Raw genomic sequence first — 27,944 nt, 5'->3', positions numbered from 1 at the left:
CGAACTCTTTAATAAAAATAAAATGTAACTTACCTCAAATCCAATTTCGTTTGTAGACTAGGTAAAGGCGTGTAAGTGCAGAGTGTCAGTAACCTATGTTTTACAATACTTAGGCTGGTGTATTACACTAAGAACCCGATTCCAACTTAAACTTATAATAATATAATTTTAAGTTTGAATTAAGTTTTCAGTGCAGTTTCAGGCCTACATTTTTATGAGTGACAAAAGCTGTGAAAAAGATTGCCACCATAGTCTCTTTGTCCTAAATAAGTACTTTAAAAGCCAAGTTGGTCTGTTGCATCTTGCTACAAGGTTTTTTTTTACTCTGCTGTGTATAATTAATGTACATACAAAAACAGTATCGAAATAAAACAAAATACCGGTGTTAAGTTATATTAAATGATTACTCAATTACATATACGACAATTTGCGTTCACAAAAGTCTACAAAGTAAACGAATTCAAAGATTTTCGAATAACGTCCTACTTTAACCAGCAGGTAATATTAGTTGAATATTTCGTGGAATGAAGAAACATAATAAGAGAAAATAATTATACAGGTCACAATTACATATTATAGGACATTCATATTATTTTAATCACACCTAGTACGTATTTAGATTAAAATACACTTCTAAATCCAATATTCTCGTTCTAGAATCGATTAACGGACATTAATATGCGAACTTACACAATAATTTTATTCCAAAAATACATATCAAATGCAGCAAAACATATCAAAATTTCAACGTAGCCATTGCAAGTAAGTTTAGTGACTTAAAAGCATTAACAACGAACGCGCTATCTAAACCTAACATTCTTAGATATAATAATCGTAGTTACATATAAAACATTTATCACTAAGTATAACTTATTTTAAAACTGGTCAGTCAATCACGAGCCCGCACCGTTCTCTCCACAGCAACATTACAAAAGCTTACGATACAAAGTAATTTCCAATCTATTTGCGTAAAAAAGCTAAACTTCAAGGAATCTCCTGCTTCAAATGAAATAGCTATTACCTAGTTACTTCAAGCAATCGACTGGTTGACTATCTACTTTGCTGTGTCAAGAACTCTGTCCAATACCTTCAAACATTCCAAATTAATTAAACTGATAAACTAACTGAAAAGAAGAAAAAAGAACAAAGAAGCTTTTTAATAATGTAACAATAATAGACATACAATATAATAAGACGTATATTACCTCTATAAATACCAATAAATATTATAACAAAACACGCAAGTGCTATAGTGCTTCTACAATAAAAAGTGTCCAAAGAATTGATGAACGGCTATTGCAAACGTGAGAACACTGATGCTACATGTGAACTATTAATATCATTAGGTAAATCAGAAGGTACGAAAACGTCCTTATTATGGTAGGTTATGTATGAATGATATAACTTCTGTTAGATACAATGTATTGGCACTCATGATAGATTTAACTCCTATAAACGAAACCAAGTAACGTGTCACAAATCATGGTTTCAATGTACGTAAACTAATTTTATTCTAGGTCCTAACACATTGAATTAACAATTGATTCGATCAAAATCATTTTAAGATTACAAACAAACATTTCACAACATATTGTCTACAAGGATATGCTAAATCATTGACATTGATAAAAACGACATGGACATTCATTCCTAAACAAGCTTCCTATAGATCACTCAAACTGGGTACATACATACATCAAATGTATCGATAACCGAGATATAAAAAATAAAATACAAAAGTTGGACTCTTGATTATAAAAGTTAGTACGAGTAGTAACCCTGGAATAAAATCCAGAAATCTTCGAGCGCATCTTCTTAACACGGCTGCTGGTTCAGATTCTCATCGGACTTCGGTGGCTGCGGTGGTGGTAGTGGACTCTACGGTAAAACAAAAACATACTGTAATAACACATCAAAATGTATAAATTCCTGAACAACAAAGTCAAGTAAATTAGCAATCAAAACCGAAAAACAAAACCAAAATGAAATTGTTAGTGAAGTCAACACAAAATCAAATGACCAAAAACTTCCACCTGCTCTAATTTACCTACTCAATAAAAAGTGTACAAATATTGTGGCTGAAACAAAAAAAAATGGTGATTAGGAATGTGATAAGAGCGGCGCGTAAGTGATGAAGACCTTCACCAAAACAAAAGAATGCGAAAACAGAAAAGAACCACAACGAAAAAAGGCCCAACACACAAGAGTGGAGGAAGGGGCCTCACCTCCTGCCGGGAGTGCGCTCGCGCATCGGGCACGGGCGACTGGCCGATCTGCTTGATGTACTCTTTGTCGTCAAATATTTTGATGTCTCCGCCGCCTGGTTTGTGCTTTACATTGTCCAAGGAGCCCACTTTACTTTGAGCTTTGAATTCCAATTTTTGGTTTTCAATCTGTCCGGGAGAGTCAATGTGCATATAATATACGTACTGCTGGCAATAAAAATATCTATAGTAATTTGGCTCTATTGATGTGTGATTTTAACAAATCAAGAGAAAAACTTGATTTCATTTAGATATGGAATGAAATAAAATATGTAATTTTACATATCATCAGAACCAAATTATCTACGTCATTAGCATACACTGAGGCATATAATCCTAATGGTATAAATAAATATAATAAAAGTAAATATTATATTGAATTTCATATTACTATAATGTATGTATAAAATATTATGTAAAATGTGTAGTGCGTCGCAGTCGCAGGTAAAATGCTCCATGGTACCTATCTGGTGAGCTTGCTCCATCAAAAGGTTATGCATACATAATCAATATTGATTTTCATAGCGTGCATGTCGACCATATTCGTGTGAATCGTGTATGTAAGAATATCATAACGTTTGTAACCAGCTACTTATGTAAGCCCTTTGTATTTCAATGCTGATATCTTTGTGGCATTCCTTTGTGTCGAATTGGTATTTGATTATAAACAATAATGTGATTGAATGTACTAATTCATGATACATTGTTTCATGTGTGGTCTAATTCATTCCGGACGTTTGTGTTCCGATGTAGTTTTCGTGGAAATGTAAACATTGTCATCAAGCCGTTCAGCGTGCCAGTACAGCCGCAACACGTAACATTCGAAATCTTAATCATTGACACTCTAATTTGTTTGACACGGCATCATTTTCCTTGGGAAAATGTACCAAACTGACCTTATTCCATAAGGCATGGAAAGCAAAGTGTTTATGTGATGCCCTCCACCTTGGCAACGCCCATTTTACCAACTAAAAACAACATGGACGTTTTATGACTCCTCATTAGCGACAGACCGTTACGCAAACCTGAGAAGTCGTACATAATCACAATCGCTTAACTCTACAACAGTTTTATATATTTTAAACATAGTGCATTTGTGATATATTGGACACAACAAAAAGTGGACATTTAAAAATCTAGTTTTTTACTCACTGCTCTGGTTCCGTTCTTTGCCACTGTTGACTAAGGAATAATAGCAATTATACAGTAATCATGAAGTAATAGAACCTGCACTACTATCTTACTAAATAGGATTCTCTACATTTTACTTCAATCACCTTTACGAGATCTAAACTTTTTACTTTGCATTGAGTGCGTATGTGATTTTATTTAACACTATCGAAATACCCTATGCAAACGGCTCACAACTGTGTATTTTTTTCTATGCTGAAGCTTATTGTTCTAAATACGATTCTGGTTGAATACTCACAGATATTGAGTAAAGTTATAGAAAATATCCTAGGCTAGTACCTTGATTAGTAAAATTCAATTCTGATATTATAGATTTAGATTTTAAGTTACCTTAATAGCGCCGCCGCCTGGCTTGTGGGTGATGTTGACCGTAGATGCTACTTTCGGTTTAGCTTTGTCCTTGAAATCCAATTTCACAGTTTCGATCTTCTTATCACCGCCCCCGGGTTTGTATGCAGCGTTCTGCAGGGAACCTATTTTCGACTTCGCATTCCATTCCAGCTTGGTGGTTGTGATCTGGAAACGTTTGAACATTATTTTCAGAATGAAATGAAATTGACACGCGCTGTATCTTTAATGCATTCTCGGAAAGTATGCGTTGATACTGAAAGTTTTTTTACTGGAATTAATTTTGTTACATACGAGCACCTAAGTAGATTTAGCGTACTTACATAGATAGGTTAAGCTCAAACTTTAATTTTATAATTGAAATTGTGTAGAAGTAGAGATAGGTATGTGTGTAGTCCGTTGTGAAAATCAAATTGTTGAAGCTCAAAATTCAGAGAACATAATTAATTAATTAATTTATACATCTAATGTTCCTCATACATAGGTATTACCTTCTTAGCCCCACCACTTGGAGCATAAGCTTCGTTTTTAGCTGCGATCTTCGGTGTAACATTGTTGAAGTCAATTTTCCTATTCTCAATCTTGACTTTTCCACCGCCAGGTTTGTATGTGGCGTTCTCCAGGGAACCGATCTTTGACTTCACAGCTTTGATGTTAGGAGATGGAGCACTGCCAACTTGTACCTTATTCATAGGTACCTCTGTAAAATTGTTCATTGGTTTAATATTGATTCAATAGTGTAGTATCGTCAAAATATTACAGAGTTATCTAATACTAAGATTTCTGTGATTTCTACATAAAAATAAAAACATATATGAATGAAGAGAGTACTTTTCTTCTCTGTGGGCAATGGATTTTCTGGTGTCTTGGCAGTCGCACTCTTGCTCGAAGACCGAGAGAGACTCTGTTTCAGGCTGTTACTGGACTTCTCTTTCATGGGCAACTTGCTTGGGATTTTCTTGTTAGGCGAACCCGGAGAACCATTGACATCCTAAAAACAATGATTTTCATTTGGAAAAATACTCGAAAGAAAATGAGTTTTGAATAATTCAAAACTCTTTACTTAAACCAAATTATAGAAAGACAAAGTTTATTTGAATAAAATAAATGTACTCACATTTCCTTGTGTCGATTCATCCACACCACTGTCATTGTCTCCGTCTGAAAAAGTAAACAAATCGTTATAAAATATACAAAATAAGTTAATGTTTTAAAAGATAAATTACATAAATTGATACGAATAGGGATCGGCTCAGTAATTCCATAATCTAAATTGTTACCTTTCGGGCGAGCTTTAGGAGCCGAAGCCACTTTACGTGGAGTAGATTTCTTGGAATCTGCAGGAGTGATCGAAGTATTTAGCTCATTGGGCTTCTTTTGCACTGGCATGGGGGGCTTTGTCTCCAAATTTGGGGATTTCGGAGCAGTTTTGCTTGGAGTAACAGCAGGTTTTATATCTTTTCCAGAATCACCCAATGGTTTCATTTCAGTTTTTGGTGTTTTAGGACGTTGAGGTTCCGGCGTTACGCTTTGAGATTTGTTTGACAACGGACTTTGTGATACCTGTTTGGGTTCTGGCGATTCTTCGCTTCTGGTCAAGGAAGGAGAACGGTCAGACATGTCAACTTTGTTTTGATTTTGGTTATTGATGGTACCATTTTTAACGGGAGTTGAGGTGTTTTGCAGAATAACATCGTCGTCGTCGTCCAATTTTTTCTTTATTGTAGGGAGAGAACCAATAAAGGATTCAGTCATTTTCGAATCTGATAGACGAGATTCTGGTCGGTCAGAAATATCTTTACCGACTTCATGAGATGTTTCTGATCGGAGGCTTTCTTGAGAACCGGTGACATGTTCCTTACTTTCTATCTTTCCCTCTTGAATGAAACCTAGTGCCGGGCTCTTGCTTCCGAATTCTTCGTTTCGGCCTCCGAGCGCGGAGACCGACTTTCGCCGATCATCGTATGCTTTAAGAGGATTGGGTGCACCAGGAGCCGCTGCAATGCTATAGCTCCGGCCTTTAGGGATGCCAGCCATCTCAACGCCATTTTCTGAGTGCTTTGCATTTTGGTTGTCATTGTTTGTGAGGTTTTGGTTCTCCAGATTGGTTAACTTGTTTTGGTTTCCGTTTATGGGATCAATACCACGTAGAGAACCTTGTGATGGTTGTCTCGGTAGTTGGGCAGGTACAGGCCCTGTCACTCCGTTTTTAACAGATCCGTTATTAGGTTGCGCTGGTAGACGAACAGCGTCCGGAGTAGTAGCTCCAAACTGAGGAGGTTGTCTTGGACCAAATTGCAAATTATTGGGTGGTGGAACCCTTTGAGGTGGTTGTCCTGAGGTCGGTGATTGTAAGGGTCTTGGACCCTGAGGTGCGATAGACTGGGGTCCAAATGGACGTAAGGGTGGCGGTCGTGCTTGGGGAGAGCCGGTTGGCCCTGGAGGAGGTTGACCTCGCGGCGTCGGAGTACCAGGCCGTATACCGAACTGCGGCGGGGCAGTCACGGGTCCTCCTGGTTGAAACTGGGGTCTAGCCGGTGCCTGAGGACCTCCCGGTCGTGGTGGCAATTGGAATGATGATCTTGAATCGGCTCTAGCAAGAGGCGGTCGAGGAGCAGGTTGTGTCGGAGCGGGCAACTCTGAGCCAAGTGGAGTTGCACTCGGAGGTCGAGCTTCCACTGGAGCCTAACAAGGAAATAAAATATTAAAACGCCGAAAACATCTTTATTTCCTGTTCTAAGTATAAAGCCAAGATTTTAATTTAGATAAACAGTAACAGTGCTCCGTTATAAAAGTTTGACCCATTATGCAGCATTAGTAAACGAATAGCTTGGTTAGGTACAAAGTTTTGTTTTTGTTAAACATGTCTTTGAATGCCATTATAACGTGTACTTTCATGTAAATTGAGTTTAATAGGCTGTCAACTTTTGTGTTAAGCGTCAAAATACACGATTTGCAATTTAGATTCAGTGGTGGGAATTCCAAAGATATCAATACTCAAATCATATTGCAAACCGAACTCCGCAAATATTTTCAATATTAGCAAATCCACAAAATAGGAGTGATTGAACACGATAAACCGGTGGGCGGCGACAAGCGTGCTGTCACGACCCGCACTCGACCCGGACCAAAACAATCCGGGCTCTACTAAAGACAATGATCTCTATTCACCATTTACGACTTTCTCAATAGTACCAAGCCTTGAAGATAGAAAAGTTTTTTTTTTATGAGAACAAGGCAGGTATTTGACCGCAATCGCACCTGATATTAAGCACAAAATAGGATGTTAACTGAGATGTTGTCTAGCTACTAGAGTCAAGTAGATCAAAACAATTTTTCGTAGTAGGACCTCGGTCTTGAAATATTTCAATGAAACCAAATTAGAAAATGATAAGAGAAATCATGTAGGTAGGTGTAAAATAATAAGCTTTGTAAAACGCCTAGTCTATAGGTAAGACGAGCTTTTAAAAAGCCGCGTGGGCAACTCAGCCCACGCCTGTTTTAAAAGAGCTTACTTAACGCATCAGTAGACATTATTTTTATAGCCCACTTAATCCGTACTTTTTTCTAAGTACTGAATTACTGATCATTGTTGTTATTTTTCAGCTGTATTGTATTCCATATTGCATTTAATTTAGCTCTAACTCAAGTTCGGCTATTCACTGAATCGGTACCTATAGATACTCTTTGCTATGTTGCTTACTTCAAAATTTACAGTTTCATAAAATAACATACAAGGCAAAGTGATTTATTACTTTTAGCTTTCTCAGACCAATATAGATTTATTTATTGGTCCAATAAGACACATCAGCATTCAGTAACGTAGGTACATTTATTGGACTTAAAAAAAATATTTTGATATTTATAAGTACATTTCAAGATTTGGTCAATTCAATATGTTTGTTCAAATTCTTGGGTTTTGTCCCCAAAAACTGGTAAATGGTGCACAGTGCTTCCGTGTTCGCCTGTGTGTGCATCGCAGATACTGCCTGTCACGAACTCGGCCACTGGGTCAACAAGCTATTGCCGGATAAAAAATATGGGCCCTCCAATACTGTGCTATGAACAGACTTAGGCCCTTTTCACACGTCCCGGTTGCCGGCTAACCGGCGCCGGGTACCCGGTCGTGAAGTGTATGGGCATGCCGGATTAATTACGCCGGAACATGTGAAAGCTACGTACCATGCCCATTAGGGTGGTCCTTATTCCTACGAAAAAAATTTTTTTTCTTATATTTTGTGGGGCACCACGTAATTTGAATATATACCATATGAAAGTCTTTCTATTTTTTTTTTAATATTTTTAAAAGACATTTAGGGGTCGCTACCAAGGTTTGAATTTTAAGTAAAAACGAAATCTGTATTTGTTAGATTCATTTATTTTTAAAGCCAAAGCCAAATAAAAATATTACAAAATTATTGTTGTTGCTATGAACTAAGATAAAATATTATGTACAATGTACATATTTGAATCAATTATTTTTAAGATATAAGAGTTTACTTGTTAGTATCTCGACGCGTCGGTACCATGGTCGGTACAGAAGAGGGGTTGAGGGGAGAAGGGGACAAGAAGCGATTGTCTATTCTATCTATGCGATGTTCATTTGCACGTAAAATGTGATATAAACACTTAAATAAAACATTTATGAAACCATGATTTAAGATCTTCAAAGCTTTTGTAAATATTTTGACAGCTGGTAGCGACCTCTAAATCTTAACAAAAAAAAAACAAAAGAAGCTAATTTCATATTTAGAGGTATATAATCGAATGAGAAAGTGCCCCGGGGATAATTCAAAAGTCGAAAAATAAGGACCACCCTAATGCCCATACACTTCACCACCGGATACCCGGCGCCGGTTAGCCGGCAACCGGGACGTGTGAAAAGGGCCTTACAGTTGGTAAATAGCTACTGCTAGAGACTGGGGACATGAGTGACACATTTTTACGTCTCCAAGATATTTAACAATACCCTAATACGCGTCATTGTAAAGATTTAACAATTATTTATTATTCAAAACCATTTAGGGACAGTTACTTTCATAATAGGTACCTACTTAATAATCCCTACTAAAGTGAACATGAAAAGTTTCAAAGCAACATTATGTGCATCTTTGATAGGAAGTACCCCATTTTTAATAACAATATATTTTTATTTTTTCTTTATTAAGGAAACAAACAGCATACTCGTATTATAGTATTTATGCTGCAGCTGTAATGGGTGAAGACTCATAATTTGGTTGCGAATCTTTAGCTTTAGCTTTATCATTGGATTTAGATTTACTTACATTTCAATAAAATATACCACTTGTACGTAAGTAAACTATGATTAGATAATAGATTTCATTTAAAATCATATTGACCTTCATTGTGGCTGTAAAACTAATATGAAGTTAGTATTTCCACTGAATTGTTATAAAGCATACGCTTTATAGCAGCTATACCTACGTAATATTTTTCAGTTTCATAATAATAACCTAGGTATGTAAGTATGATTTAACGAATCTTGTTTTTGTATGAGCTAAGTCAGCGTGTTTTTTCCCCACCCATGACGTACCTAGTCTAGCCACCTAGAATATTTTATCTAGCTCTATTAAGTGAACCACGCAAATCAAACCTATGAAATACCTAATAAATCTAGTCATAAACGCCTAGACCTAGACACAACACGCGGTAGACAGCCCTCGCGTGCGCCGCCATACAAACTTACCTACTGCGCTCGTCAAACCAAACTGACTTTACATCGGAATACTGTAAAATCCGCGAAACCTACGTTTAACACTGGCGCGATATTGCATGGCTGCATATTTATTTATGATAATACACTCGTCTAGTCTGTATCAATTTGATACTTATATTTATTTAGCGTCTATAGATATTGATATCTAGAAACAGTACGCACACATAACTCTTCGTAACATAAGCGTCTAGCACACATTCCACGTGGCAAGGCGATGCGTTTGCGGCGTTTTATAATCTTTCCATATAAATTGACAGGCGTCGACATCGTTCATCGTCATCGAAAACATGTTACGTTCATTACATTAAGCACTCACACTTAGAGCTGCCCCCCTAGACAAAACGCACTTTTTGATCGAATCGAAAATCGAATCCGTCAAAACTCCATACAAAAAAGGGGCTTTTCGACCACTTTTCGACTGGTTTGCGATTATAATTTGCACTTTAGACAAAACGCACTTTTTGATCGAATCGAAAATCGAATCCGTCAAAACTCCATACAAAAAAGGGGCTTTTCGACCACTTTTCGACTGGTTTCCGATTATAATTTGCACTTTGTCTAGACCCACTGTTCTTTTTATGGAAAAAATAATGTCACCCTTGCGTTGCGCCGTATTCACGTCAGTTGCGTGCAAAAAGGTTTATTAAAGCACATACAAAATAACGGACAATAACATCTAGGAAAATCTAGAAAAAATTGCTGAAATCAAATCACAAAAAGTTTTATAATTCGTTGGGAGTAAAGCAAATAACTGCTGATGTTTGTGCCCCTTAAGCAATTTGGTGAAGTTGCGCCGAACTAATTTGGCTTTATTTATTGGTCGTAGCAGCCAACAGCCTGACGTAACTCCTAATTCCCCAACTTCAGCTTGTAATTTTTAGCTGCTCCTAATGGCTGGAACATTAAACTTATCGCGATGAGCAAGTGTGCCAATTGATTACTTAATAGCCCAAAGCGTCTGGAAGGCGGTTTTCGTTTATAAACGTATTTTTCGGCGTACTGTATCGTTAACTATTCTTTCGCACCTTTTCTAAGCCGCGAACCAACAATGAGTGAGCGAAATTGCGTTCTTTCAATCAAAACGCTGAGTAAAAGCTGAATTTACCGCAAGGAGGCTATTACTGCGACAATGAGGTCTAAACAAACATCAACTAAGTTTTTGCGCTGCGTTTATTAACTTGTGTTGTAGACAGATTCGCACATCTATTGCAAACACAATGTGTTATATTTGTATGTCCTAAAATTCGTTGTAAGTACACAGATTGAGGTGCAAGGTGCATTTTGGCTCGGTGCTCTCGCAGTCACGAGTCTTACCCGGTTCGCGATGTTAGCTTCCATACTTCTAGCTATAAAACCTTTATATCTTCAAACAGTAAACAGAGGATTGTATGTCATAATTCTTCGCTCGACGAGGCGATCGCTTATTTGCGATGTCTCCTTGAAACTATAAAAGACAGTAAATTTTTTATTAGCCACGACATTTTATCGTAAAACTACTCGCTTTCGTGTGGTGTCTTGCTGACGCTTCGGCGGCTGTAATGCGAACTATTTCACACTTAGTGGCCATTATGTGGTTACCTACGGGTCTAATACAATAAATCTACGATTTTATACATTAGGTGCAATTTCTCTTGTGCAATTTACAACTAGTTAGTTCGATTGATTCGCCTAACGACAGTTGAACTAAAGCACGCGAATACGATTACATTGGTTTTAGTTATTGATTGTACTTTAAGTTGGAGAAAACTAAGTAGTAGGTACATTTTCTGTAAGAAGCTGTAAGGCGTACATAGGCTACATCAAACTAACACACATGAAAAGATGACCATGAAATAAAAAACATATGTAATGGATAATTATGTAAGAAACGAATATTACAAATCTTTACATTTCAAAATTTTAAAAATTTCTTTATTTCACCGATTTGGATTCACAGCAATACAATGATCATTCAAAATACGTTAAGCTCTAATCTCTAAAAGTGCATCACAAACAAAGCTGAGTCATCTGAAGGCATTATTTACATTTTCCAACGAGAATTTTAAAGTACATGAGTCAATTTACTGTCGTTGCAAGTAACCAAAATTAGTTTTTCTGTAAATGAGTACATGACTCACGTCTTAAGTACTATTAAAGTGCGTAAGTTTAACCGAAATGACACATCATTTCTACACTACTTGAACTATCGACGTAAGTAAATGACGAAACTACAAATTATTCAATAGTAATTTTTCATTGGAGCTAATGATAAATGATGCTCACTTCTTTTCCAAAGATATGGTATAAGTGTCGAGCACGAACATTTTATACCGATCCCATTGTCGTTTTTATTTAAGTAAATACATAATGTTTATTTATATGCATATATTTTCATTTTTATTCTTTAATTTTTCAAGTGAAGTCAAACCATATTTCAGAATTTCTTTGCAAAAAATATAGTTGTTTATCAGAAGTTTTCCCTAGCCAAAATTCATTTACTTTACGCTATTCGTATCATTATAATCATCAAAACAGATACTTACACACACAGTTGTAAGAAGTGTAAAGACATACTGCCAAAAACACTACTTACTAATTCAAAATGTTTTTTGAAAATAAAACTCATTATAAACCTACTTGTGGAACCTGGTTAAGACTTTACTGAATTCTCAAAAACAGCTCGCGCTGAAAACTGAAACTTCTTGCGTCATAAGATGATTTCTTCTTGTTTTCAAATAAAAATAACAATTACTAATTTGAACATTCCAAATTGTATCTGTTTTTGGCACACTTTTGAGTATTTTAATCCCGTCATATTATTAATAAGTCGTCATGAAAGAATGGTTTTGCGATTGCGTGCGCTATTAAGAATTCAATCAATCGCAAACTGAAAGCTTGCAATATTTTTAAACAAAGCCCTATTCTATAGTATTTATACCTACTAAAGTAACTATTCATTAGTATGTTAATGCTACAAATTAACTGAGCCAGATGACATACTTAATTTGAATTCATTTTGATGAATTCGACCTTTGACTATTTAGTCCCATTTCAAAATTTAGCAGAGGGAAATGTGTGAAAAAATTCTAAATAAATGAACACCGACTTTTACCAACTAGGACTCGGTAATTGGTTAAATTAAAAGTTAAGCAGCAAAAACATTAATAGAAAAGTAATATAACGTGCATTCACTCTACGTACTCGTACTTTACGTCATACAAAAGTAATACGTTGTTATCGATACCAAATATTTCTCTGTTTTATAGTCGCAAAATAAAGTGTTCGAGGCGAAAATCTTTTAAAGATTCGGATAGCTGCCAACTACAATGAACGCACGTTTTTACCACGTGTTGGGAAATTGTGAGGGGATTGTTAGTTAGACATCCAGACACTCTAGGGTTGCCTGATCATTAATATGTATAACGAAGAATCTGTGTTAGGACATAAAAGTATGCCTCCACCTTTTGATACCTCCTTTGCTATCCTGTGCTAAAGTGACACACAGTACACATCTTAAAACGTAATAACGAATAAGAAAACATAACTTACCTACATTAATAACTTAATAGAGGGCGGAAAAACATGGAAAATTAATACATGACTGTCCTTTTGCTTATCATCTGGCAACCCTAACCACACCTAGAGCCCCTTGGGAGGGCCTGACCTTCGCGGTCGCGATTATGCTTTCATGCCTAATCTACCTTTATGATTTGACCTGCTAAAGGGATAACATGGAAACATTCGTTGTGATTATGTGCTAATGTTAGCTTTACGATCTTCGACCATAAGCTCTTGGGTATTATTTAACTCAAACTAAGAGCATTTTAGCAAGAAAATTGCCATTGAAAAATTATGATTGTTCAGAAAGTGTTCTACTTTCAGCATTTATTTATAAGCACAAATAATTCAGTTCTATTTTAGTTTTTGTCGCATAGCAAGGAATGGATAGAAATAGATATTTCACAATTAAAATTACTCGAATAACAGACCTTGAGTTTTGTTTATGTTTACTGTTGTGTTGCTAGAAATATAATTCAGCCATTTCAGTATTAAAAAGAAGCATCAAAACATGAAATTATGATTTCTGTAATGAACTATGATTTTCTTTTCTGTGTCACAATGAGCAAACTAAAATTGACTATTGATTTTTTATTAAATACCTACTATAGCTGTCATACATTACGTATAACGTGGTATAACTTACAAGATTGATTACATAACTAGTAGTGCGTACAAAATGCATTACGGACGCAAACGAAACTAAATTAACGTCAGATCTTTATGTTATGATAAGAAAATTATACGTTAACAACAGTCCAAGAACATTTGAACTAAGTTCTTGTTCCGAAAATCGACTAATAATGACACATTAATTGCAAGCCTAGGTAAGTATATCTATTTATTTTATTGAAATGATTGATGATATTCTATGCCAAGAATTATCAGGTCATGATTAAATTTTATGTCGTACAAACATTAATTATTTGTATGTATAAATGAATTATTTTCTTAGGCCCGGTTAGTGAATTGAGATTTCCAGCTCTTGAGTATGCTTGAATCTTAATTTCTACTCAAGGCTTAATAAATTATGCAAAGTTCATACTTGATTAGAAGATGAGCATGCTCAAACCAAAAATCTTAATTCACAAACAGGCCTTAATTAATTAATTAATTAGGGAGACATTTTACTAAGTACATAAGTAAGAATCCAAGTAAGTAGTTTGTCTATCTGGGCTTCTAGGTCTAGTCCTATTTTACTAATTAATGCTTTTCTCTTCAGAAAAAAGTTGCGAAAATTCTGTTAAGTGTGTGTTAAAATATGATTGACAGCAAAGTTAACTGACTTCTGAAGTCAATGAACGCGTAGACCATAGAAAAAAAGGATTTTGCATTGCGTGACTATCATGAGGTTATCGAAAAATACCTTGATTTGTCCCCAATGGGTTTATTGACATCAATTTTACTACACGATAGGAAGGTACAAAAACGTTTACCAAAAGACACTAAAACGTAATTATTCATCCAAAAAAACCCTCATGTACTTAGAAAGTGAGTAAGTGTTGTAAGTAAATGCAAATTGTAAATGCTTATCTGTTAACACATGACTGTCTTACGATCCTAATCGCCTGATCGCAGCTTAAACTATTAAAAACGGTTTTCCTCTTTTAACACTCCGATAAAGGAGGAAAAGATAATTGCTTGACAGCTGAATGAGATGACGTAGATTCACTTGATCATTCTCCCGGCCAAGTTTGATACCTATTCCTAATAAAAAATGGTATTACGTGATTGGTAGCAATTCTCTTACGTAGAATAGATTTAGTGTAATAACGGGTAATTTGTTCCATTGTCAATAAATAGTACTGTAATTACTTGATTGCTATTGGGTAAATTGAAAAGGTTGAAACGGTCGTCTGTCCGATGTCCTGTTTGACGTAATGTTCTACCGTTTATCTGATCATATGATTGATTCATGCACATAATATTATGTACCTAACTGTATGATTGATTCTTATACATAAGTAACTATTGATAATGCAACAATCATCTGCGCAAACGCAAATTCACGGCTCTTGAACATTTCCCACATTAGTATGCATGGCTTTTTTACATTTCACTGAAAGTGGTCGAAAAAGTTGACCAAAGGCCTAGGGGAGTTGTTTTATTAACTGGCGGCTCGCCCTGGCTTTATATGCATAGTATGAATTCGTACACAAACTTTCCTCGTGAATCAGTCTTTTAGTGAAACCCATATTGAAATCCCTACGGTAATTTTGGATTTCTGTGAAACCAGAAATACCAATGTGACTAGATTATTAAGCAGTGATTAGATTATTTAAATGAATTCAGTTAGAAAATATATTTTCTGAAGGCACGAAAAACTTTCTACCAGATATTGCCCTGTTTCATGACAATGAAAAGTTCCAGTCTCATTTGGGACGAAAACTCACTGAAACCTAACCTGATTTTCCGAATCACATTCACCGTCTACGTGTTCGGTTTTCTGATGTCTTGAACACGTTACAGTCTCGCAAGTCGCCGACTGGCGTCACTCGATCTCGCGTCAGTGGTCCGCTATGACGCGGGGCGTGATGGAGAGTTCTTTTGCCAAATGTGACTCACCCTCGATATAAAACCGCAGAGCGAGCCACGCAGTACACATTCCGCACCAGTCCGCCGTGCAAGCACATTATATATAAATCAATCGTCAATGTTTATAAACGGAGTCGAAGTTATCAGTTCCCGTTTGGAAAACATAAGTTTAATACAAAGTGAGTGTTGTGCAAGTGTTTAGTTTAACCGCTGTTTTAAATTTTATTACTTCCGAGTGAATCAGAATTATCTAATATTTATTTATTTATTTACTTTTAGATTGACGTTACCGTCCAAAACTAATCATTTCTGTCCAAATACTTATCTATTAGTATTTACTTACGTGTACATGAATTAACGTGTGGTAGTTAATAACATAATTTGTATCTTTCTAGGAAACATGCAGCCTAAATCGGAAAGACCGCCAGTGTGCCCGAAGGGTCAGCTACCCCTTCTGCACCTGACACCGTCGGGAAACGCTCAGAAGAAGTCGGACGGCAGTCCGAAGCCAGGAACTGACAACCCTTGCCTGCTGAAGCCGCAGCACGATATCCCGCCAACCCCGCCCCCGCAGACCAACCCCCAGCCCCTCGAGTTTTTCCCGCAAAGAATAGGGTAGCTTCGACCCAAACAATCATCGAAATAGCGCTCAAATGGCAGATTGCCATTTTGTTGATACACGGGCTTCAATATAAAAATATGCCTCTGGATCTACGCAAATGTCGGAGCCGGGGGAAGTCTGGCCAAATTACTACATGCGTCAGCAGATTTTTGTGGATTTGCCTATTATAAGCTCACCTTTTGTTTTATCGGTGAAGCGGACAAGTCTGAAGCTAGTTGACTGTAGGCATGTTTGAACAATGTGCCGCTCTCCAAGTGCAGAATAAGTGTAAACCAGGCCACTATTTATTGTGTTAAGGGTAGATCTAAGTACGCGGGTATTATGTTTAATGCGCATGTGTTCCCATGAGCACATTCAAGTTGTGGTGTTATCTCTCAAATACGTATCGAATGATAATAATTATAGTGTATGCTCAAGGTATTTGTTCTAGATTGATAAGAATTAATATTGTATAGGAATGGTATTCTATACTTTTTATGTCAATTGTGCTATGCATGCGAAATTAAATAGTGATATTAATTGTTTCTCAATGAATAAATAAGTATTGAAACTGTGTTTGTGATTCTATGAATATTTTCCTTCTATAAAGTTTAAAACCCTAACCGAAGAAACCCAACAAGTGTTGCCTCGATGACTAGATTCACACATATAACTGCTCATGACTACACAGAGCGATGCATATGTTGGCAAGCCTATTTATCATTGCAATTACATAAATTATTATGAATATGATATAACGTACAACCCACTTATTTAATTAATGAGTCACTCTACATCAAACAAATGAAATTAGTAGACAATATTTTAGCATAAATAACTCTCCAAAATTATAATTAGCTATCGCCTCAATGTTTTTATACTTGAAATACGAACGAATTTTAAAGAAAATACATTAAAACACAGGAAATGGGTCAATGATCTTGCAAGTTTTCCTTCATAAGACATTAACCTCGTCATTCAAATTTTATTAAAGTCCGATGTTTATTTGTTTTTCAAATTTTATAAACAAAGCAGATAATATAAACTTTATCAAGGACATCGGTCAAATCAATATCACTTGAACATTGAATTAAATCGCTGACGCACAGGCAATGGCATATGCAGCTTAATACTGTAGCATCTTATGTGGTTTGCCATAGGTGCCATTTTGCAATAAAAAAGTATTGTCTGATGTGCTGCCAACTATGAATATTTACTATGACGAACTCGTTTCAATGGTCATTAATTTCGTTCGTGTCCCCTTAAAATGACGGCTAGTAGTTTAGGTCAATTGTCCAAATTTTCCACGTCTGCCTTAAATAGATATCACGCACGTGTCCACTAGCTCTCAATCATGCGACTTTTATATGTATAGACATGCGAAACACAGCTTTTACCTAAAAAAAATAGAGAGATGTGGGATGGGCATGTAATCTATAACACACACGCTAACAAAATAGACTAGAAGTTTAGGTAGGGTAGGTCTGTACCTACCAAGCTTTATAAAAATCGGAATTTTGGAGTAATTTAAACATACATAAGCACTGAATTATATTCATAAGTGCCTAATTATTTCATCAGCGGGGATTTTCTCGTTTAAATACCTTCAAACTCTGTTGATTTCTTGATGGAGATTACCATTTGCAAAAAACCCCTAAACCATACGTAATTTTTTATCTACATAATAATTATTTGGCTTTAGATATGTATGTCGTAGCTGATAACTAGTATTTTAACACTAAACTAGTAATATCGTGATAAATCATGGTTTTAGGATTAACACTTGTGCTAAGTATTATAATCAAGTGAAAATTTTACAAGAAGGTTAATAGTTATGGAGTTTGAATCTAGTATAATTTGGAATTTATTGATTGTACCTATTTAAAATGTAAGGCTGTATTGGAATAGTAATCAGTGATACTTTACAGTAAGTAATAGTAAAAGTTTTATCAGAAATTCGGTAGAAATGATAAGCAGTGTATACCGGATCATCGCTACTTTACTACATCGATGGTGAACGTCATCATCTTAAGTTCGAGTACACAATATAGGTAAGTGATATTCCGTAATTGGCACCTACTTGTAATGTAAACAAGTATTGTTTAGTGCATGCACGTGAATAGTATTTTCAACCGACTTCAAAAAAGGAGGAGGTTCTCAATTCGACCCGTATGTTTTTTTTTTTTTTCTATGTTTGTTACGCGATAACTCCGCCAATTATGAACCGATTTGAACAAATCTTTTTTTGGCGTATAGGTAATACTTCAAGGGTGGTCCCATTTAAATTTAATAATAGAAAAAACAACCCCCAAGGGTGGAAAATTGGGGATGAACTTTTTTATACGCAATATCTCCGCCGATTATAAATCAATTTGAACGATTATTTTTTTGTTGAATAGGTATTATCAAAAGGGTGGTTTCATGCGAATTTGAAGAAAATATTTCACCCCCAAGGGTGGAAAATTGGGGATGAACTTTTTTATACGCAATATTTTTAATTTTTAGTTTTTTTTTGTGTTCACGCATTTGAAGTCGGTTTTATTTTTTTAAAAAGTTAATTATAATAAGACATGTACCTACGTTATAACATAACCTACAGCTTGTTATCAAATTATATGTCATTGTGATATAATTAACATAATGTACCTGTAATATTTTCGTATCAATCGAATCATTATTATTTTCCCATTCCAATCTCATAACGAACTTCATTAATAATCTCGTTAGAGATAATCAAATAAAATTAGACCATTCAAATGAAAATTGGCTTTAATTCGAATCATTACGGCAACGTATTACTTATTTCAACTAAGATTACAGTGTATTAATTTGACAAAGATCTAATTTGTTTCCCACAGAAGATGCAATTGGCAAAAATTGTAACGAGACATTAAGGAACCCAAAACCATCAAGAATCCAGAAATATGTGAGTAATTTTCTTATCTTTGTTTCTTTGATAATTTAGCTTCGTTAATGATATGTTATCCAAAAGTGGCCTAAGGCCATTACCGCGTGGGTGTCGATACAGTTAAAGTGACACGATTGCAGTACCAGCCTGAGTCACTGCCAAATGTAGCTTCCTGCTTGCCATTAGACACAATGACATCCCACAAAGACTGTTCTAAAAAAGCAATCACGCGTTTTTTGGCAAACGGTTGTTTAAAATGGACTCTACGTTTACTTAAATTAAGTTTTATTGGATAGGTATTGGAATACAATTATTTAACCATTGTGGAAAGATGTAATGACTTTATTAATTCTAGTTTTTGTACATCTGATTAGTGGTAAAAAATTGAAGATTTCGATGTAACACGATAAAGTATTGATATGCTTCGATAGCTGATTATAATTATATTCAGTAAAGGTTAAAGTTTAAAAAAAATCATATAAAATAGATTTAATGAACTAATCATTAAATTATCTAAATCTAAAGTATTAATGTGATAAGTCAGTATATTGTACTTATTTAAGAAGATGAAAATTGATAAAATCTTAGATGTTAGAGTACCGTTGTAAGCATAGATAGCAATGATCGATTTGCAAATTTTCATCAAGAAATTATCGAATAATCGTTATAATCATAATATTAGTGACCTTCAATATCTTAACATAATATTTAATTGTTGTTTTTTGCAAATCCTGATAACCTAGCACCATCTTCATGTAGCATTTTGTGTTTTAATAATATTAATATTAGCCTATCTTCTTGTGAACGTAAATTTAACTGAAATCATTACAGGATCATTAAAATTTTTAAGATATCCTAGTGTCAAGTGTATATTTGTATCAGAAGAAGTGTCTTAGTAGTCTCCTACTAAATAAATAAATTCTTTTAATTTCATAGTTGCATCTCAAACATACTTAATTAGCATGTCTGTTAATAAGTGTCCATGTGTCTAAGAATTAGCTGTCTTTAAGTGGATAGTTAAAATATGTAAATACTTTATTATTAGCACTCCATTGAAAGTGACATCTCTATTCTTTATCATAGCTTACTGAATTGAGTATTTTATTAATATCTCAACCTTGTGGCATTTGTTAGAATTGATATCAGAAAGCCTCGTACTCGTACGAGTATCTACTCGTAATTGTGTGTAGTTACAACCAATTCAAATTAATCATAGATAAATGATAAAATACTTCAGTACCGTAACGTTAGTCCTATCATATTCGTAACTGCGTAATAGCGGAAAGATTACATAGATCAAAAACTATATCTAGGCAGGCACGAGTACTTGTACACGTAGACATTCAGGGTAACTTCCTAGATTCATTTTGATGGATTTTATCTACATAATAGTGAAGTAGTCCGTCTATTTATATTTACTAATGATGACGTGGCCATTACATTTAGCTGTCTAATAAATAATTTAAGTGTCAATCGATACGTACAGTTGAACCAATAACTACAGTATTTGCCGACAGTGGCTACGGATGAACTAGTTACTGAAATATTCTTTGTGTTGAAGCTTGGGAAAGCTGAGGCGGTGCTGGTGTGTGTAGGTGGTAGGACTTACCTAGGGAGACAGGTGATAGAGTCGCTTGAATGATAATGGGCTACTGGGCTTTAGGTAGACTGAAGGACGCACCCTCCGTTCGCCGGCAAAGCCTGATATGAAACGTGCGGCCTCTATCGGCGAATGAGGCATGTGAAGACCGTGAAAACATTTAGAAATGACTACTGCTAAAACACATATTTTTAACCTAACTTTATTGTAACCAACTAGATTTGCTGTTAGTGTTTTTGTGACAACGGACCTCGACGAGTACCAAAAAACCCGTGCAAACAATAGGTTAACTTTGGAAAATTTGTTAAAATTTCCCCAGATATTGGCTATCGAAAAACCAGTATAATGGGCATACATTTTCAATATCTCATCATATATTGATATTGAAGGAAAATGCCTGTGAATAAACATGTCTAAAAGTTCATAACTCTGGCAAAGAGCGGGTCCTGCGCCCTGAAAATGATGCGCGCGCAACTTCCCTCGGACAATCCCTCGCGAGACTCTATCACACCTCACATCCGATTCCATTGAGGTAAACAAGCTGTCCGTCCTCTTCATCCCTTATACATCCAAGCGGGACATGAAATGTTGACTTGCGTTCTGTGCGCTTCAGCTTCAGTAATACCACCCATGATTCATGCCATGGAAAAATACTCCAGAGCCTTCGTATAAACAAATCGAGCTAAACACGAGAACCAAAATGATTAAAGTGGCGTTACATAACATGAAAAACATATTATTTTACCTTGCTCAATAGTTTGAATCACTTATTAGATGAGCCGATCCCATAACGCGGAGGAAAATAGAGTTTTCTTGACGGTAACTACCTGCAACAACAAGGAAAAGCATATTAGAATACAAACTAGAAATTAAGTCGCGACGCCATTTCAAAATCACATTATGACCTACAGAAAAACAGGTTTTGCTAAAATCTGAAATATGAATGTAACTACAATAAGACAGCGCTAGTTTTTCTCAGAGGTTCTACTTAATCTCTCCATATTCATCATTGCTGATTCATCCTTACTTTACCTACGCCCATACGAGTACATAAGACGCACGAGGATGATTCATAGCGCTCAAACTCTTCATTTAAGTAAAATGTTTGCCTGATCTTTGATCTCAAGTAAGATTTTAAATAGAAGTGACATGTCCTATGTCCTAATATATTTGTAATTATTGTGTAACAGATTTGGTAAACAGACAGACTATGTACCTACCTAGCTACTTAGTACTCCTTTTTTCATTATTCATTCAAAAATAATGTAGCAATATTTCACTTAATGATAGCATGTCAGGGCCTTTTACAAATCATTATGTTAAGTTCAAACAAGCCAGGCATACGCTAATTTTTTGCTTTACTTAAACATTCTTTGCTGAAATGAAAGCGAATTTATTAATGTACAGAAAGGACATTGTCAGAAACCGCCTAAAAAACCGCCCAAAAACATTAACCCATCATAATTATTTTCTATTTTTTTTAATACATTAAGCACCCTTTCATTCTAATGGACACTTAAGCATTGAAAAATTAAATAAATAAGTCTTTTAACGTTTATTCTATAATACTATTACAACTTCCGGACGTTTTGGTGCGTGGCATGGTCTAAAACCTATCAAGTTCCATTATTTTTGCCGATAAAATCTGTACGAGGCATTACCGTACTTTATTGCTGGGAGTCCATGTATAGTGATGTTCCTGCGGCCATCATAGACAATAAAAAATTGATTTTGAAAATAAAATAAATCGATTAGAAGACTAGATTTGCGTTAAAAGCTAAAAAGATATTGACACTATTACAAGAAGCTATCTAAAGTGTCCAACTGGTCGAAGGTCGTAAATAAAATGAAAATAATTAGGACCATAAACTGATATTCATGGTATCATAACTGTAAAAGTGTCAGAATCCGATGTTGAATCCAATGCCAGTTGAAGTGAGAGAAACATATATCAACCTAGTATAGTTGCCAGTCTCTTATAATCTATGCCAATGAGGGTTTTCGCGATTGAAAAATCCGCGAGATGGCAATACGTATACGCGAGGTCCAAATGCTGCATGATTGGTGGATTTTGACATATCTGTCAATGTCATGTCAAAAATAACCAATCATGCAGCATTTGGACCTCACGTCTACGTATTGCCATCTCGCGGATTTTTCAATCGCGAAAACTCTCATTCATAGCGCATGTATAATAATAGACCAAATGAACTTTTATAGATTGTGAAAGAGAAGATAAAGATTTTATTATTTTATTAAAATTGCCACGAGGTAGTTTTTCAGTAGAAACCAGGATTGGATAATCGCTACAGGCAAGTATCAGAACATTTTATAAATATTTTTAATCGATTATATCCTTGTGAATCGTTTTAATAAATTGTCATTTTACTTTTTCAATTAAAACTTTTTCAATCCCTAGTCTTGTCAAACTGTCATAATGTCAACAAATTATAAATGTCACGTCAGTTGACTCAATTTCAGTCTTCTGTGCGTTTATTGTATTTTTATTTCAATGAAATAGTGCTAAAGGGTTAGTACTAAAAGTGAAAGCCTTTTTTCAGAAAGAAAACCAATGTGGTGCCCTTATTATTCATACTGTTTGAAAGTTACAAGTCAGTGATACAGAGTTGCCGCCATTATAACTCCGTGGTGATACCATACCAAAGAAGAAGTTTTCCTAAAAACTTGTGTTATTTTTATATGTGATCAAATAAAAAGGATTAATTCTACTGCTCAAATGGAATAACTTATCCCAAGAGACCGAATATAAAAAAAAAAACCCTCCATAGAAATTATCACCATCACGAGAATGTGAATTTTTTTGAGAATTTGATATTGGTCCTGTAAGAAAAGTAGTTGTATTTCAGTAGTAGAATCAACCCTTCTTGTTTCATCAGCAAGAGTAACTATAAAAACGCCCTGTAGGTAGGTATTATTAAGCTGAAGAGTTTGTTTAGTGTCAAAGACTGTCACACAGTGTAACTTAAATTGGCATATTATGATAATGAACATAAAAACTTAATTAAATATTTATGTTAATATTTTTTCTATTTATTTATTATCCCAAAGCTTCACAGTGACAGCTGAAACAGCAATACTGTTGTAAAACTAAACTTAGAACAAACTGTTACAAATATTTTACAAATTAAAATAAAACCGCATGTTGCTTTACTTTCTCGTATAGGTAATAAATGTAATTAATGGCTAGATTATTAATGTTACTTTGTTACCCTCAATAGTGAGGAGATCTTATAAAATGGTAACCCTGATTTTCATTGTCATTCAAGTGCTCTTTCTTCGCATAGGCTTCTGTGATTTGGCCAAGGGCCACACACATTGCGATAACATTATGCGACATTGATTTGACAGCAGCGGAGTGAAGTCTTGCGACTATGCAAAATGATACCCTGGGCGGGGCACATAGCTCGTAGAGCTGATGGCCGCTGGGGCAGGAAAGTTCTTGAGTGGCGACCACGAGCCGAAAGACGTAGCGTGGGCAGGCCTCCTACTAGGTGGACCGACGATCTGGTCAAGGTCGCGGGAGGTGCCTGTATGCGAGCGGTGCAGGATCGGTCTTCGTGGAAATCCTTGGGGGAGGCCTTTGTCCAGCAGTGGACGTCTTTTCGGCTGAAACGAACGAACGAACGATACGTATTACCACTATTTACCAGACATTACTATTTATTGCATACTCGCCGGATTACACGTAGGAGCACGCCCGTTACAGCTTCGGCCTTGCATTATTATAAGATCTTGTTCCGCCCTTTTTCGAACTTCCTCCGTGAGGATATCCCCGCCGAATTCTATGATGAACCTATCAAAAGTCATATTCTGCAATGTCAACCCACCACAAGGTGGACCGACGACCTGATATATGTGGCCCAGGGGTTACTGTAGCCGCTAAGGTTTGAAACTTCTTGCTTAAAATATTGTAGTCTTTGGCATAGACTACGACGGTAGTCATGGAGATAGGAGTTTGTTATCTCGTGTCAGATGTAAATGGTGAAAAGAAAACTCATGATTCGTGTTATTTTTATGCAATATGTAGGTTTTTTATAAAAGTGGAACCCCGAGTGATCTCCAAAACCCATTCTATTATTATATACGATTCGGCTTCGATATCTATAATACAATAGGAGTTTATTTCATGTGTCAGATGACAAGGGTGGAAACAACCTACGATTCATGTTGTTTATTTACGTGCAATATGTGGGCATATTATAAAAGTGGAATTCCGAGTTGTATTTCTAAAACTTGTTCTATTATTTTATACTATTTGGCTGCGACTCGGCGTGACGACAATATAAAACATTTTTCGCGAATCGGCGTTCATACATTCACACAATACATTAGACGCCATGTTGTCATAAACGACATATTATAAAATCGCTGTGATTTAGTATTCTTAATCATTAATTTTATGGCAAGTGTCCATCAGGAATCATTGTTCTTACACACAGAATCGTATTATTTCGCTTTCGGGTAGTAATATGTCAAAATTGTTGGTTCTTAGGCGAACAATGTATGGAGAACGAACATTGTCCTTTATTTTCTTTTGTTTCTATTCAGAGAGAGTATCGATCTTACTCGTATAAAATGATAAGTACGTTAATTATATGACCTACCCACGACAAAAGTACATCATGGGTATTTTTATTGATGCCTAAGAAAGTGATTTCACTGAGGTTGATAAATAAGTGTCATCCCACGCCTCGGTACAAATTGGACGTTTTAGAAACCAACCCGGTGCGGGAATATTGAATTTCCTGCGGCACTCGGCAGCATCGCAGAGTACATAATATTATGTGTTTTCCATGTTGTCATTGCATAATAGTATTTTCTACCACAGCTACGCGTAGTTTCCATTGTTCATCACAGACTTTGTTATGTTGTCTTCTAAAACGATGAATCTACATATTGAATTAAAGATTTCAGACATCTTATTTAATCATATCATTTTAAATAACAGTCTTTCTTTGATACTTATAATGACTAATATAATACGTATGTACAGTCGCGGAATGAAAAGGTTCGTCACCTTAGTGTCGGTTTTCGCTTGCACTAGGTACTGTAAGAGTCAAACCTGCCAACATAACAGTGCAAGAAACAGTGCTGCTAACATTTAATTAAATAAATATTCATGACGTTTGCTATAGTTCCAAAATACTGGACTGTCCTGTCGATGACATTGACAGTGGGGCGCCACCGTCAATACCGGATCGCTGGTTCAGATTTTTGCCATGTTGGAAACCATATAGTTGAACGATGGTAGCGCCCCCCTGTCATTGAGTTTGGCGGGACAGTTCAGCGTGGGTCATCTATAACGAATAAGGTTTTGCTTGTTTATTTTTCTATCCCATCAGTGCAATGCAATGATGACATTGACCAATTGACAATAGATTTTTTTATTTAATAGAAATAATAATGGCAGGTTGAACCAACAAGAAGGTTTTAGTTTATCAATCATAATAATCTTCTTGACAAGATAAATCGTCAAACAACTTTGATCTGAATAATTTTGAACTTTACTGACGAACAGTTAAAGATTATTTTCTCTAACTCGAGATTATTCTGTAACATAGTTTCAAAAGGTAATATGTGCTTGCGATTCGTTGAAGGAATCAATTTGAAAACTGACGAACCTTTTCATTCCGTGACTGTACATAGGCGTAGGTACTTATTTCCAAACCGTTTTTGATTTAAAAATACTGTAAAGTTTCAGAAACTATAAAACTTTATAGACTGCTGTACATTGTTAAAATGTTGGCTATTAAATTTTTTACAGTCAGTAAAATCCGTTATAGTTAGGTAGGAGCATTTAGTGATATTCTGCAGTTTATTATGCTTTCAAAACTTTCGTTTGCGGTTCGCGTTGCCGATAAGTTTCCGCATAAATTTCGGTAACAGTGTCTTGTCGATCGTTTGTGATCGTTACTGGTAGAGTCCTTGAAGGTTACGAGCGTTGCCGAAATTCGTCCCAACCAGGAAGCGAATCCGCGATCGCGTGCGTTATTTCATTACGTTTTGCGTGCCGCATCCAGGCGTCCGCCTGAAAAATACTCAGTAACTCAGTTACGCTGCATTGTCTTTTATCGGCCAATCAATAGACGCCTCTACGCACATGCTATACGTGGTTGAACGTGGGAAAATGTATGGAATTCTTTCCCCACAGCCTTGGAAACACCCTGTATTTTGCGCACGGCAGAAACACAATTCATTTGGTATTCGTTGATAGTTCCACGTTATAAAAAATGGCAAAGGAAAACTTTTAAACTATGTCCGTGAGATCTTAATCTCAGAACTTCTGGTGGTAGCTGTAGTAGGTACTTGCAATGCTTTGTTAGGATTAGTGAAAATGTGGTTTAGTTACAAAATGTTTGTGTTAAGTACCTACTCTCAGGACTTTTCCTACTTAAACAAACGTTAACATTTTGGTTTTCGAGTAAATTACATATTTATAAGTTGTGCCAGATATTTTGGTTTTCTAATACTTTACAGAACTTGACATTACTTTTAAAGATACATAATTTCACTTCATGTCGAGAAGACGCAAACTACCCTGAAAGAGAGATTTAAACGAGAACTTTATTAATTTCATGCTGGCAAAAACAAGTTTCAATGACAAATAACTTATGTGATTTACCTACCACAAAGCCAAACTAAAAATTTAAACGGATTACAACTTTCAATCGAAAAATGTAGAGAAACCTTTGCTCTGAAAGTACTGCTAACGCCATCTATGCGACTCGTAGTGATTTAACATATCGTAGCGTGCGCTGAATCTAAACCATTTTCCTCGTAGCACGGCCCTCGCTCGTAGCTTTCCCAGACTTTCACGAAACTCGTCGTGCGTTAACCAGTAACGTAATTGTTTGTAGCAGTGTTTCGGCTCGTAGATAGGTGGCGCTGTCTACTGAAAATATACTGTACAATTGTTTTTCTTTTTGCTTTAAAGTTTTGTTTTTATAATTTCTGTTTTTTATTTTATTTTTGGAAAAGATCCAAAAACTTAAAGGACAATAATTGTTATTTTCGCGGGTAATACAAATCGAAATTCAAACTTTCTCTTCCATAGAAAATAAAAGTTTATTTCAAATAACAACTAATCCTTTCCTGCAAGCTAAAAATAACCATATCAATTCAATTAATTATTTTAACTATTGATAACACTCGCACTCATTAATTGTTTTTACTAATATCCTTATCTTCGTATTTACCACAAT

General features: G+C 35.6%; 1 protein-coding gene and 1 long non-coding RNA gene across 4 annotated transcripts; one reads left to right on the top strand and one right to left on the bottom strand.

Moving 5' to 3' along the window:
• Window positions 1-379: 379 nt before the first annotated feature.
• On the bottom strand, window positions 380-20,834 carry LOC135076877 (microtubule-associated protein tau). Of its 3 annotated transcripts, XM_063971357.1 has the most exons (10): window positions 20,731-20,833; window positions 10,855-10,984; window positions 5,084-6,488; window positions 4,921-4,964; window positions 4,635-4,794; window positions 4,295-4,503; window positions 3,786-3,971; window positions 3,417-3,446; window positions 2,226-2,393; window positions 380-1,878 (listed from the first exon to the last, which is right to left on the bottom strand). In XM_063971357.1, the coding sequence occupies exons 2-10, from the start codon at window positions 10,876-10,878 to the stop codon at window positions 1,816-1,818; spliced, it is 2,289 nt and encodes a 762-aa protein (XP_063827427.1). In that variant the 5' UTR covers window positions 10,879-10,984; window positions 20,731-20,833; the 3' UTR covers window positions 380-1,815. The 3 variants fall into 3 exon arrangements, with proteins under 3 accessions (XP_063827427.1, XP_063827428.1, XP_063827429.1); XM_063971358.1 differs by lacking the exon at window positions 3,417-3,446 and having other exon boundaries at window positions 20,731-20,832; XM_063971359.1 differs by lacking the exons at window positions 2,226-2,393; window positions 3,417-3,446 and having other exon boundaries at window positions 20,731-20,834.
• On the top strand, window positions 15,586-16,789 carry LOC135076513 (uncharacterized). The gene is made up of 2 exons (XR_010258281.1): window positions 15,586-15,791; window positions 16,008-16,789. It is a non-coding gene; the product is annotated as an uncharacterized LOC135076513 (long non-coding RNA).
• Window positions 20,835-27,944: the final 7,110 nt, after the last annotated feature.

The sequence above is a fragment of the Ostrinia nubilalis genome, chromosome 12, assembly GCF_963855985.1.
Source record: "Ostrinia nubilalis chromosome 12, ilOstNubi1.1, whole genome shotgun sequence".
In the NCBI taxonomy this organism is placed as follows: Eukaryota; Metazoa; Arthropoda; class Insecta; order Lepidoptera; family Crambidae; genus Ostrinia; species Ostrinia nubilalis.
The sequence above is the reverse complement of the archived record's forward strand: the minus strand, read 5'-3'. Positions and strand labels throughout refer to the sequence as shown.